General features: G+C 43.3%; 3 protein-coding genes across 23 annotated transcripts in view; 1 reads left to right on the top strand and 2 right to left on the bottom strand.

Moving 5' to 3' along the window:
• The window catches only part of LOC110521657 (protein furry homolog-like), a 90,975-nt gene extending 89,043 nt beyond the window's left edge, over positions 1-1,932 (top strand). For all 21 annotated transcript variants that reach the window (XM_036968607.1, XM_021599383.2, XM_021599381.2 and 18 more), the window contains one exon: positions 79-1,932. In XM_036968607.1, coding sequence (XP_036824502.1) covers positions 79-322 — 244 coding nt within the window. In that variant the 3' untranslated portion in view covers positions 323-1,932. The remainder of the gene's footprint in view (positions 1-78) is intronic.
• A 203-nt stretch (positions 1,933-2,135) lies between these two features.
• On the bottom strand, positions 2,136-3,702 carry LOC100136720 (zygote arrest 1). The gene is given in 4 exon segments (NM_001124681.1): positions 2,136-2,469; positions 2,595-2,669; positions 2,759-2,851; positions 3,010-3,702. Coding segments are annotated over 4 exon segments (1,002 nt in total). The 5' UTR covers positions 3,700-3,702; the 3' UTR covers positions 2,136-2,325.
• A 776-nt stretch (positions 3,703-4,478) lies between these two features.
• Positions 4,479-7,261, bottom strand: LOC110521658 (sodium/bile acid cotransporter 4-like). Its single transcript, XM_021599387.2, has 3 exons — positions 6,559-7,261; positions 5,860-6,070; positions 4,479-5,040 (listed from the first exon to the last, which is right to left on the bottom strand). Exons 1-3 carry the CDS (start codon positions 7,104-7,106, stop codon positions 4,513-4,515), a joined length of 1,287 nt encoding a protein of 428 aa, XP_021455062.2. The 5' UTR covers positions 7,107-7,261; the 3' UTR covers positions 4,479-4,512.
• Between the last annotated feature and the right edge of the window lie 7,138 nt (positions 7,262-14,399).

The raw sequence follows: 14,399 nt of genomic DNA, 5'->3' as shown, positions 1-14,399 counted from the left end.
CCTCGATGTATAGACTACACAGGCATGTGTCTAGTCTTCTGTCCTGATGCTCTCTTCCTCCTCCCTCTCCTCCACTAGGTCTCTGTGGCCTAACGACATCTTTGGGAACGAGTCAGACGACGCGGTCCAGACACTCCTGCACATCTACTTCCGTCACCAGACGCTGGGCCAGACAGGCTGCCTGGCCGTGGTGGGGCCCAGCAGGGACCTGTCCCAGGCCAGCGGGCGCCTCATGGAGCTCAACCTGCAGATCAGAGAGGCTCTGAGCCAGGCCCAAACCTGCCAGGCCCCCCAGACCACATTGGTCAGCACTGGACTGTGAGCCTTCAGGCCCAAAGACTGGACTGGACTAGTCTAAACTAGACTGGACTGCAGTAGACCTCTCCTGTACCACTCACAGCTTCCATCTGCTCTGGAGGCTGGGGAGACAGTGACGTGTGTTTGGGGAGGACAGAAGAGACTCCACCTAATAAGGGCTAAAGGATGTGTGGGAATAGCTGTGACTCATATTAATATATATTACATATATAAAATACTTTAAAAGCTCGTATCTGTTTTCCCAGAATAAGCCACCTTGCCAAATTCAGCTGCAATAAGTTGGGGTATTATGTGACTGGTGAAGACTGGCCCAGGAGCGAGAAGTAGGAAGGAGACAATGGGGATGATGATGCTAAACTGGAAGCGTTTTGGCGGAAATTACCTGATGGGTCTCCCATATTGGCCAGTTGCCTCCTCAGCCCCAGTCAGGAGACTGGTTGGGGTTTGAGGTTCGGTCAGGGAGATGTGGTGTTCTTGTAGCAGAGAAGTTGGAGCATGGGCGCCTTGGGAGTCGGTCCGGAAGGAAACCGGATGGCTTTGTGAGAGGACAGGGCAGTCCTTGTCAAGATTCATAAACAAACACAAAAACAGTTTTCAAAAGCATGCTTGAAAGAGAGAAGCACTGCAATAATATTTTTTGAGAAATGTACTATTTTTTATTAGAGCTAACATCCTAGGTTGTAAATGTTAGGGTATTTAACATGTCATTGTAATCCTAGGGGAGCTATGTCCCCCTTCCCTTAGGGACTGGAAAAATATAAATTGATCTGTTTATTCACCTGCGTTGGAGACTAGCATCATCTTCAGCAGGTCTTCTAATGAAACTCACTCTGTAACCAAATAAGTAGCTGCCTGTAGAGACTTTAGGCTGTGTGGTATATATTCTTGTATACACAAATGCATATAATTGCACAGAAGTGCAGACTGGCTACAACTCATTATGTAAACATTAACTTATTTTACTCTGTATATATTTTAGAAAATGTAAAACCAGTATTTTCCCCTTGTACTTTTGTTGCACTGTTAATCCGAATAGGATGTATGAAGCTGATGTGAGAAAGATAGCTGATAGTCACTAATGACCCTGTCACACGAACTTTAACATTTCCCCAAGATTGGCCTGCCTGGTGAGGATTGTGGGTCAGTAAATTGGAACTGGTTAAAGGCGCTAGCTAGCATAGATTCTGCTTCCTGTTGGACTGCCACAGCCCTATGCATTCCTTCTCTCCACTGTGATCTCCATGTTAGCCCTGGAACAGGCTCCTCTAAAAAGACATGAGGGGAAACTGAGGCCTGTGTTTATCCATGTTGGCTGCACACAGCTGCACTGATGGTGTGCCACAGCCCTGTGTTCTGAGGGGAAACTGCTGCCATTAAGGCTCTGCTTATGCTTCTGAAAAGGCACTGCTTGATGTCAGTGTTGCAGGAAACTTGTCATGGCACATTGTAAACGATCACTGTACTCATTCCTCACAGAACTTGTCTGTTGCATTTGAATGCTGATCTTAATTTAACAGATTTTCCTGGAAAATTGTAGGGATGCATTACCAATATACTTTTTTTGTCATCTCACATACCAAGCCTTCTCTCTGGATAAATAAAAACTTGATCGAATGTTTCAGACTTGTTATTCAAAGGCCCATTGAAAAATCAAACCAGACAGTCCTAGCAAAATTGCATCTGCATTGAGCTCCAGTAACCTCACTCAATGGCTGGCTAGTCAGGCTGTCCTCAGTAACAGGTCATGTGCATAGTGATTAGCATCTGAACCACTGACAAGCCATGCTAGACAGGGAGAGATAAATGCCAGAGAATGTAGACTGCTGAGTATTGCCACTTTATTTCACATTCAGAAGTGTTTTCCTGCTATCATAATGAAAATAAAGGCATAACAGAAAATAATGAAATCCAAAAGTATTCTCCTCCAGCCCAGAGCCTCTTTAAATGTGCACAGGGGCTTCTCTGGGCTGCAGGACTTAGATGTGACAGTTCATGTGCAGGTTCCTGCTAGATGATGTATTTGAAACTGAAGGTGCGGTCACAGGAGAGCCGCTTGCCCTTACACCTGCCACACAGATCCTGTCTGTGGGGGCGTTTGGGGTCAATGTGGCGAGGGGTCACTTCGCACACGCAGCGTGACTTGTTGCAAGTCTGTGGAGACAGAGGACATGGTTAAGTGGAGGAGACAGAGGACATGGTTAAGTGGAGGACCCAAGTTTAGTGTCAAGTCATGATTTGTCAGTTTAACATATAGTACAGAAGCCTAGATCCTTAACCTGGCAGGTGATGTCCTCGACCCGGTAAGGATTGAAGGACTTCTGGCACGTTCTACAGAACTGCTTGAAGTAGACCTGAAACGGAGACAGCACTTGATAAGAGGCACTACCAGAGTAGCAGCAGTAGTCATACGCCAGGGATTGAATGGACCAGTTTACTATACCTTGCTCGTTCCTTGGACGCACCAAACATATGCGCTCTCCCAACGCAGGTTGCAGTCTCTGCAGTGATAGTACCCATACTTCTGCTCCAGAAACTAGGAAGGCATCGAGTCTAGTCAGAATGCGAATTACATAGAGCATCTTGGTCTAGACGGCCACTACACAGCCACCTTTACAATTACTCACATGTCAAATGTTTATTTTGAGTCTTTCAGACTGGCCGACTAAACTACTGTCAGCGTTTGGGGCTCACCTGAAACCTCACGCGGGTCTTGACTTCCGATCCATCCTGATCGGCTTTGACATCCTCGGTCGTAACTGACCGGTCAGTCTTCTTACTAGTTTTTTTACCTGGCCCAGTCTTTTCGTCCTTTGCCTTTTCTGTTCTGTCCTCTGCAGACTTTTCGCCTTTATTCTTTTTCCCGGCCTTCACGGTTTCAGGTGGGTCACCGGTTTGTGCTTCACTCGGTCCCCCTTTGTCGTCTTCTAGAAAATATGCAAGTCTCCTAGAAGCTACAGGCGAGTAGACAGCCAGTGTGCGAGGGTAGAGCACGCCTCCCACCGAGCTGCCTGGACTACCCGCAGGGCTACCGGGTGCCTGGGCCTCCTGTTTCCTCTTGCGCAAAGCGTCTCGCTTTCCGGTCATGAGAGTCCTTGGGCCGAGGGAGCACTGCACGGAGACATCCTTCTTCGGGTTGACCTGCACAGCGACATCTTTGGTATTTGCTTTCCGTAGCCTCGGTGTAAGATTGGGGTTTATTTGAGACAGGATGGATTTAAGTTGCGCGCGCTGGTGGTTATCAAAATAGTCCTCTGTAGCCACATAGTTGGACAAATAATTGTTTCTCCAGCCCGCACCTTTTGGTTTGGGATACCTGCCAGAATAAGGGTTGTAAGATGAATAGAAATAACTGTCGATCGACTCGTCTACATATGTAGCCATTTTTTCTCAGCCAACTTGGGTTATTTGGTTTACCGATTTAAATAGATTGACGAGACACGATTTCATTAATTGTACGCAGGTGTGGCAGTCCTCCTAAATTGGCCTCCAAGACCAATCCGCAAATATAACGGAACTCCGCAAGATTACAGAATGCAGAAGTGTCAGTAGATATTTTATTTTTCCTATATCATATATATTTTAATATACATTGATAAACATATACACAATTGTATATTTTACAGACGGGTTGTCATCGTACATATATGGTGATATGGAGTAGTTAGGTTTTGTTGAAGAATTGTACTGCATGATTTTTCTTCTTGAACTGAAACTATAGGCACCAAAACATGTACCCTTCGACTTGAATACTTGCTTTGAATGCAAAACAATCATTGACAATGTTAGCTATGTAGCTCATGATCATGTTTGACTTTACAAGCAAGTGAGATGATACATTTGGTAAACCGCTGTTGTCCTGCATCAGTGATGCGAGAGTGGATGAATATATTTTATGAAATCCATTTTCACAGCCATTTTGATTCATACACAAGATGTTGAATGAAGTAAGCTCAGATATGTTTTTTTACTTCTATGAACCTGTTCATAATTGTTTTTATGGTCTTATGAATTGCTTCACATATATTTTGTATCATTCTCTCACTTCATAAATAGTTGCAGTCTTCTGTCCTGTCATGAGACACACCCATAGAGTTTCTGCCCTGCGGGATTTTTTTTGATAGTGACGTCATGAGCGGACCTGAAAGTCTTTATGCGCCACTCCGCCCATGGTGGGCCGTCGTCGTCTCATGCGCACTAAACAGGAGTAGAGTCCGGACAAGGCTCCAGCATGATGAGATTTGGGTCACTCATGGTGACCGCCCCGTAAGAAGTGTCAAAACCCATATCCTCGTCTTCAAACCTATTATATCCAATATCTCTGTTGTCCCCCGGTGGGATTGTGTCTGGTTTGTGTAGAACCTCTTTCCTGTACATCCGGTAGGCCAGGATGATGATGCCGGCCTCGGCGGCCTGGAAGAGGGCGTAGAGCAGAGGGAACATATACATGCCCCCCATCAGCTGTGGTGGGAAGGCCATCTTCAGGATGGCTGTGCAGAGCTGCACGTTCTGGCACCCGGTCTCCAGGGACACGGTCCTGCGGATGTTGGGCGGGAGATCAAAGAGGGTGGCCAGGCCGTAGCCTGCAGCGTAGCCACAGGCAGGCATCAGGACAGCTACCACGTAGACAGACGGAGGGATGGTGGCCAGCAGCTCTGGCCCCAACATGGCCCCCGTCATGATGAACAGCATCACCAGGGTCACCAGCAGAGACCACAGAGACAACTGGGGAAACAAACAGCACGGAATCAACACAGGTTTTATGACATCGACATTCTCTACATCCAGGTTGTTTTAGAAGGGTAGAGGGAAGAAACAATGGACGCATTTTCAGGATATTCAAACAGAACCAGTATTATTAAGGAGCAAGGGAAAGCTACAAGTGAGCAAGGTCCACTTGAATCGATGTTGTTTCTTGCATCCTTTCCCCTCTGTGTATCTATCATCCAGTTCTATGACTCTGTCACACATTTCGTGCCCCTCCCTCTCCTGTCTGAGCTGCCTTTAGATACATTCATGTGAAAGGGAGGGGCAGAGGGGCTCTCCCTGACAGTACTCTGCATCTGATGTCACTGTGCAATGTGAGCAGGCTTTGTCGGCACTAAAAGCTAGACATAGAAAAATGACTCAATGGGTACAATGTCACACTAGTGATTATAAAGTCAAAAGATCCACAATTGACTTTTACAAAAATGTTGATTTATTTTACTAGCAAAACTACCCTGTTTAATCATAAAATGTACTATTTTAGTCTTGTATGTCATTCTTAATGTGACACTTAGAATCAGGAAGTAATTGAGGTAATCTTACAATTGTATTCTTTATATAGTACCTAGGTCTAATACATTTTATTGATGAATTTCGTGTAATATCATATTTCTAAACTAAACTATAGAAAGGAAAAGGGCAAAGGAATATAACAAACCAGCTTTTCACTGTCTGTCTAAAATATGTGCCAAGTGCTCTCAATCTCACAATGAACCAGTCAACCCATCTCCAAACCTTCCTCTATACCGGACCGTTATTTGAGGCTGCCCTGTATACCTTTAAAACGATGTCCGCCGCCCGGTTGTAACGGTACCGGAGCACGACCCCCAGGCCAATTGGGATGAGAGTGCTACAGAGGGTGAGGATGATCGCGCCGAACGGCATCAGGTTGACCACCGGGGTGTTGATCCAGGCGCGGCTATATATCCACAGACATAGAGGCATCAGAACCAGCGCTAGGACCGTGGAGGAAATGGTCATGATGATGCTGAAAAGAGAAAGACAAAAGTGAATCACACCATCACATTAACTTTATTCGAGTCCCCAAAAGCAGAGTGACCAGTACATTAATATTACTTTTTAGAATGGTGGACGAATATTAAGTGATGGGTCCTCAAATAATGGCATCATGTTCTATTTAATAAATTAAGATGTGTTCAAATCCATATTTTTTGAAAATCTGGACCACAAGTCCCAACAGTATGCTATGCTGGAGATACGACTGTGCGTAAAATTCCATTTTAATTATCATGCGTAAAATTCTACCAATATGCGTAAAATCCAAGTAATAGCCTACGTGTGCCTAAACTTCGAGTTATAGGCATCGTGAATGAAGTGCAATATCAGACAATGTATCAATTAATATAGGTTTAGGTTTCCATTCATCCAAGTAGGCTATACATTGAGATCATTTTATTTGCGTTTTATAGTCCACTTGGAAAGGTGGGAGATAGTTGTATTCGTTCCTTTAGTTACCTCAGATTCATCTCCCCGTTCACTAATAACGACATGATGTTGGATAGGTTTCCTCCTGGACAGCAGCCACACAGTAGCACGGCCATAGCCGCCACATCGTCGAGAGAGAATGCCAAAGCAAGCAGGAAGGCGACCAGGGGCATGATAACAAACTGGCACACTAGCGCCAGCAGAACCCCGATGGGTCTGCGGATATGTTCCCCAAGCTGACTCACATCTACCGTACACCCTAGGCCCAGCATGGTGAAGCACAAGACAATCCCTACAAACACATTGATTCCGTGACTTAGCGGGGAATCCCAAAAAGCAACCACCAAGTGAGCAGGTTCCGTCGGTGGCAGCTTAGCCCGAAGCCCAGCAGCAAACGCAGTCCTTAGAGTGTTGACTTTCAGAGATACCGGGTCGTTCGTTACGCGTAATTCTGTCATGGCGAGCTCATCTGTGAACCCTTCGTAGAGTCGGGAGATGGTGTCATTCATGGTGAAGTTGAGGAATTCTGTTAGGCCAGCAGTTGGAACATCAGTGACCACCACGCTTGAGTTCTCCATCGCCTTACCAGGGTACAGATGCTCTCCACAGTCGGTGTCCACCTGAAGGTGTCAGTGCGTAAACTGTGGTCCCCTAGCGGTGCATCGTCATTGCGCGCTGTCACCAATGACAGAGGAATAAACTCGAGGCTCAAAGTGTTAGAGAATGCGGTGCATCAGAGCATTTCTCCGTTTTAAACACAGACCATGAGACCCACATAGTGACGTTTGGGGCCACGGATTGGCTCACAGCTGACGCGCGCGCCAGCATTCCAGAAAGACGCAAGTTGCTCAAGGCGGGGGAGTCTGCTCATCATCTCTGGAGAATTCATATCAGGGGTGATGGGCTCGATCACCCCTACAGGCTTTTATCTTGAGCTCGTGCACAGGAGAAAACGCCTTTATTCATCGCATTGGAAATGTATATCACTCACAGTTTTCTCTAATGTGTTATAGTATATTAAAATATGTATCGGGTTGGAACACCTAATTTGGGTAATATTACTTTCGAAAAATACATCCATATTTTTAATAAGTGCCTGGCTGTAGTTTACTGTGACAAGCGCACAGTTCTAATGACTTGAAATGTTTAGGTTGAGTAGGCAAACAGGGAAACTGGGATGCTCTTTATATACATTCATTAACCGCGGGCACGTTTCTTTTCTTCTCTGTGCTATTTCTATCTTTCGTGAATTGGATTTTGGGGCAAAAAAAATAATAATAATAATATAAATATATATATATACACATATATATATATATATACACACACACATATATATATATATTACATGTTTTGCATGTTATTTTGACATTAATATGTGTCACATATCAGTTTGCAAACAATGTACTTTGTGCTGCCATCCTGTTAGAAGGTAACAGATTATTTTATTACAATGGTTCAATTGGATTTTCATTGTGTTCAATGGTGTTATTTGCCCCCTAGTGGATGTTTCTGGTACTTAGAAAGACTACGCAAACAGGAAGTAGAGAATTTGTTCTGCACGCATAGAAGCAGCTACAAACAACGCTACGGTGCAGGTCTTTCAATGTAGTTATTTCTTGTCACGCTTCAGCCTTGGAAAATATTTGTTTGTAAATTCGATTCAAGCATTTAGTTAATGATTATAATCTTGTTATTGATAGATTTGCTTACATATCAATGTTAGTTGCATTTACTCACAAATTGCAATGCCTTTCATGTATGTCGTTAGCTGTATTACTTTGCTCGTGCGTCATGCAAACGAATTGTAAAATATACAATACTGTAGTTTTGTTACTGTTCCTAGTGTAATGTGCTTTGTTATTCTACATAAATGGTTGTACATTATTAGAGTAATGAAAGGAGCCAATTACCATATGAGTAACAATTAGCTATATGGTTTGGCATCATGCCAGATGCATGGTACCTTAGCGCGTGCTTTGTATTTATGCAACTTCAAATGTATAATGTACAGCTACAGTGTTTCGGTGTGAATTGAATACTAAAGTATATTATTTTCTGTATTTTGCAGTTTCACAACATAAACGTTTTCAATATATTCATTCAAGAAAAGTCACGCCTTGGGAGTTTTATTGAAGACTTAGTTGTTAGCTATCTGTCTAGTTTTGCATGGGAACGCAACTCAAGGGCAGAATATACTTTTTTTAAATCATTGAGTTAAAAATGCAGCAAACAAAGAGTAAGGCAGCTCCAAAATGTTGGCGTTTCAGCCTAACCCGGTGCTTTCTGTGGTGGTGGGGCAGCCTCATTCAAAACAACTGGGAACTGGGTAAATCTCAAACTCCAGTGAGTCCAAGACAAATGGGAACTTGGAAAAAAACGACCTCTGACTGAGGAAAATACGTTTTGAACGGTCATCCAACTCAGAATTCCAACTCGGCAACTCTGACCTCGCCTCCCGAGTGGCGTAGTGGTCTAAGGCACCGCAGTGCTAGCTGTGCCGCTAGAGATTCTGGATCCGAGTCCAGGCTTTGTCACAGCCGGCCGAGACCAGGAGACCCATGGGGCAGAGCACAATTGGCCCAGCATCGTCCAGGTTAGGGGAGGTTTTGGTGACTCCTGTGGCGGGCCGGGCGTAGTGCACGCTGACATGGTCGACAAGTGCATGGTGTTTCCTCTCACACATTGGAGCGGCTGGCTTCCAGGTTAAGTGGGCATTGTCATGAAGCAGTGCGTCTTGGTTGGGTTGTGTTTCGGAGGAAGCATGACTCTTGACCTTCTCCCGAGTCCGTACGGGAGTGCAGCGATGAGACAAGGCTGTAACTACCAATTGGATACCACGAAATTGGGGAGATAAGGGTGTAAAAAAAAAAAAAAACCTCTGACCTCTTTCTAGAGCTCTGACCTGAAGATCCATGACATTATGATTCAACTTTGTTTTTTTTATTGAGTTCCCAGTTGTCTTGAAAGCACCATAAATCTAGAGAATGCCAGACTTGGATGACAAAGTTTGCATCACCTTCCTGTTCAAACGAACACAGCACAGGGGGAATCCAAATGTCTTGCATAAATCCAAATGTCTTGCATAAATTATGTAATATGCCAAGGATATATGCATACTGTAGCTTGAAAGTAATACCAAGTGTATGTTGTGTAGTAAGCTGTTATTAGCCCATGTGCCTCACCCTAATAATTTGGTCCATTTCCCTAGTCCTGTTCTGACTTGGTAGTGCACATGTAGTCTATAGCCTGTTTTAGATAAATGTAATCATCAAATATTGTAAGATAAGCGGACAATAAGCATTGTCCGCTTATATGCCCCCTTTATTTATCTTAAAGTTCTGGTTTGGTGTACAGGGAGAATACTGTAAGAACGGCCCGTGTTCTGTTGCTGTACATTTCAAAAGTGCTGAACAAAGTTCATATTTGACTAGTTATATTGACTAGAGGAGACCCTGAGTAAGGAATTGCATTTTTTTTTAGAGATTGGTTGACTGACAACAAATTGTCACTACATTTGGGAAAAACTTAATCGATTTTGTTTGGAAAAAAACATAGATTGCTTAGGGCTGACAAGATAAAGGTAAACTGTGCAGGCAAGGAGATTGAATCTAAAAGAAGTGTATCTTATCTTGGTGTGTCCCTAGATCAATCCCTTTCTGGAGACCTGATTGCTGCTAAAAATTATTTCTAAAATGGCAAACAAATCTACATTTTTATATCGTAGCACTAGATAATTTAACATCAAAGTTAAGAAACTGCTTGTCTCAACCTTGATTCAGCGTAATTTTGATAATCCTGCTCTGCTTGGTATAGTGGGCTATCAAAAAAGCTGAAAAAGAGAATGCAGGTCATGCAAAATAATGTTATCAGGTACTGTATATGCTGAATGTCCCCCGTAGGACACACATTGGGTTACAGCACTTCCGGGAGATGGGCTTGTTGCCTTTGGAGTCCAGAGTGGACCAACTTAAAAAACTTTTAAGGACCCAACTCTTTTTTTTTTTTTTTTTGGCCTAAAATGACATACCCAAATCTAACTGCCTGTAACTCAGGACCTGATACAAGGATCTGCATATTCCTGATACCATTTGAAAGGAAACACTTTGAAGTTTGTGGAAATGTGAAATAAATGTAGGAGAATATAACATATTAAATCTGGTAAAAGTTAATATTAAGAAAAAACACGTGTTTTTTTGTACCATCATCTTTGAAATGCAAGAGAAAGGCCATAATGTATTATTCTAGCCCAGGCGCAATTTAGATTTTGCCCACTAGCAGTGTATGTGAAAAGTTTTAGACTGATCCAATGAACCATTGTATATCTGTTTAAAACATTGTATCAATACTGCCCAGATGTGCCTAATTGGTTTATTAATACATTTTATAATTGTGCACTCTCCTCAAACAATAGCATGGTATTCATTCACTGTAATAGCTACTGTAAATTGGACAGTGCAGTTAGATTAACAAGAATTGAAGCTTTTCAGACTCACTCCAGGTATGCAGTTACCCATGACTAAATTAATCCCACATGGAACGCTGTCAGATGGAGCAGTTTTCCCCCGAAGCCTAATTGAATGGTAACCTATGGAGCTTCAAGTCGCCTTATAACGGGGACAGAAGCAGCCTACTTTACACATACAGTACATGTATATTGTGCTGGCACATAATGCAGGACCTGTCAGGAGCAGGAAATTAACTGAAACACTACAGATGACTTGAGGCTCTATTCAATCTGCAAAATTGAAGTGTACAGATTGCGCAATAGAAATATGAAGGTAATTTCCGAATGAGACGACATATGGCAACAGATACATGGACTACAGAGGGACGCTGTTTCGCTCGCCCGGATGCTTTCTCCAATGACCGTTTCAGCATAGAGGAAGCGAGAGGGCTCACTCTCGCCAAAATCTGTACAGAATAAGCCCAATGCGTTTCTATGGGCATAATATGCAGACCTAAACTTGTCACCTGCCTTCCAGCCTTTTGGACAAAGACTCCCATTGTTACGGCAGAGACATTAGCATCTCGTCATTATATACAGAACCCTGGTTTCAGCCTCTAACGAATTGGTAAAGGAAAGTGGGCGGGTGCACAGTGCACTGTTAGGATGATAGTTTCCCCGAAAGTAAATTGATGTTGCCAACATTATATAATTACTACTGTCTAAATAAAATCATTCAAAATACTACACCAGGGAGCATAACTTAGACACAGAGGATCATTAGCTTTTTATTTTATTTTAATTATCACAAGTGTGTAGTCCTTTTTGGTAAACCCACAATTTGGGTAGTGCGCATGGCAGTAGGTCTAGCTGTGCTGTTAGTGAATAGCATCTAAAATATGTGTGAAGATAATGTGTTTAGTATAATTTAAAATGTTGAGACAAGAAGAAGGGGAGGAGTGTCTTTCTCCAGAATGCATGCTCTCAGCTCTCCAGAATGCATGCACTCAGCTCTCCAGAATGCATGCACTACGCTCTCCAGAATGCAAGCACTCAGCTCTTCAGAATGCATGCACTCAGCTCTCCAGAATGCATGCACTCAGCTCTCCAGAATGCATGCACTCAGCTCTCCAGAATGCATGCCAAGCTCTCCAGAATGCATCCACTCAGATCTCCAGAAGGTGTTCAGTTGTCTCCTGCCAATTCTTGCCATTCATTGTTTCTTTGTGTGAATTGTTTGCCCTTTATGTGTATTTTTTTTTTAAATAAATAAATTACCTGTCACCAGAAAACCTAGTACATGTACCTTTAATCCCCCATCATTTGGTTATATTAATTTCTGTTAATGGTGTATTTAGGCCTACTGTTCTCATTCTCGGACTGGAAACGTTGTTTGCTGAGTTCACAACCTGCAACACTTGTGAGAAACCATTACGAGTTTTGTCATTTTTGTCATTGTATTTTGTTTGGAGTTCTCCATGCGTCTGGTTTCTCTTTCCAGATAACTTGAGGGAGCATGTACGCCTGAGCATACACAGAAGTAGGCCTACTTGATAGCCTGCATGCAAAAGTAGGAAAGTGCCCATTTGGCAATGTCTGATTTCTGATTGTCATAACTCACCACGTCCACCACTAATAAACTGAGTTTCTCAGAAATGTTTTCTTCACCTCACACAGTAAATCAACAAAGCCTGTTTTTCTATTCATCAACTGCAGCAAATGATTAGTTCCTCAGTATTTGAAAAATCTTTCCAACACTCCCAGCCTCGATAATCACCAAGCCTCAGTGTGAAAGAGCAAAATACATAATATGACCTAAAGTATGTGGACACTTGTTCGTCGAACATCTCATTCCAAAATTATGGGCATTAATCTGGAGTTGGTCCCCACTTTGCTGTTATAATAGCGTTCACTCTTCAGGGAAGGCTTTACACTAGATGCTGGAACATTGCTGTGGGGACTTGCTTCCATTCAGCAACAAGAGCATTAGTGAGGACGGGCACTCATGTTGGGCGATGAGGCCTGGCTCGCAGTCAGCGTTCCAGTTCATTCCAAAGGTGTTCGATGGAGTTGGTCAGGGATCTGTGCAGGCCAGACAAGTTCTTCCACACCAATCTCGAAGAACCATTTCTGTACGGATCTCGCTTTGTGCACAGGGGCATTGTCATGCTGAAACCGGAGAGGTCCTTCCCCAAACTGTTGCCACACAGTTGGAAGCACAGAATTGTCTAGAATGTCATTATATGCTGTAACATTAAGATTTTCCTTCATTAGAACTAAGGGGCCTGACCCGAACCATGAAAAAAAGCCCCAGACCATTATTTCTCCTCCACCAAACTTTACAGTTGGTTCGATGCATTGGGGCATCTGTGAGCTTGTGTGGCCTACCACTTCGCGGCTGAGCTGTTGTTGCTCCTAGATGTTTCCACTTTACACTAACAGCACTTGCAGTTGACCATATATAGTACCAGTCAAAAGGTTGGACACCTATTCATTCAAGGGTTTGCCTTTATTTTTACATTGTAGAATAATAGTGAAGACATCAAACTATGAAAGAACACGTATGGAATCATGTAGTAAACCAAAAGAAAGTGTTAAACAAATACAAATATTTGAGATTCTTCAAAGTAGCCACCCTTTGCCTTTATAACAGCTTTGCACACTTTTTACATTCTCTCAACCAGCTTCATCCATTGTGTTGTGACAAGGTAGGGGTGGTATACAGAAGATAGCCCTATTTGGTAAAAGATCAAGTCCATATTATGGCAAGAACAACCCAAATAAGCAAAGAGAAACGACAGTCCATCATTACTTTAAGACATGACGGTCAGTCAATCAGGAACATTTCAAGAACTTTGAAAGTTTCTTCAAGTGCAGTTTCAAAAACCATCAAGCGCTATGATGAAACTGGCTCTCATGAGGACCACCACAGGAAAGGAAGACCCAGAGTTACCTCTGCTGCAGAGGATAAGCTCATTAGAGTTACCAGCCTCAGAAATTGCAGTCCGAATAAATGCTTCACAGAGTTCAAGTAACAGACACATCTCAACATCAACTGTTCAGAGGAGACTGCGTCAATCAGGCCTTCATGGTCAAATTGCTGCAAAGAAACCACTACTAAAGGACACCAATAATAAGAAGAGACTTGCTTGGGCCAAGAAACACAAGCAATGGACATTAGACCGGTGGAAATCTGTCCTTTGGTCTGTCGAGTCCACATTTGAGATTTTTGGTTCCAACCTCCGTGTCTTTGTGAGACGCAGAGTAGGTGATCGGATGATCTCCGAATGTCTGGTTCCCACCGTGAAGCATGGAGGTGGTGTGATGGTGTCGGGGTGCTTTGCTGGTGACACTGTCAGTGATTCATTTGGAATTCAAGGCACACTTAACCAGCATGGCTACCACAGTATTCTGCAGCGATACG

The sequence above is a fragment of the Oncorhynchus mykiss genome, chromosome 30, assembly GCF_013265735.2.
Source record: "Oncorhynchus mykiss isolate Arlee chromosome 30, USDA_OmykA_1.1, whole genome shotgun sequence".
NCBI classification, from domain to species: Eukaryota; Metazoa; Chordata; class Actinopteri; order Salmoniformes; family Salmonidae; genus Oncorhynchus; species Oncorhynchus mykiss.
Note: the sequence above shows the minus strand (reverse complement) of the source record. Positions and strands in the feature narration are given on the sequence as shown.

What these genes read in the sequence shown, in the direction of transcription:
- LOC110521658 (XM_021599387.2), bottom strand. Translation starts at nt 7,106, where the DNA reads ATGGAGAACTCAAGCGTGGTGGTCACTGATGTTCCAACTGCTGGCCTA. An exon ending in AACGGGGAGATGAATCTGAG is followed by an intron (nt 6,071 to 6,558) that starts GTAACTAAAGGA and finishes TTCTCTTTTCAG; the next exon opens with CATCATCATGACCATTTCCT. An exon ending in CGGCGGACATCGTTTTAAAG is followed by an intron (nt 5,041 to 5,859) that starts GTATACAGGGCA and finishes TTGTTTCCCCAG; the next exon opens with TTGTCTCTGTGGTCTCTGCT.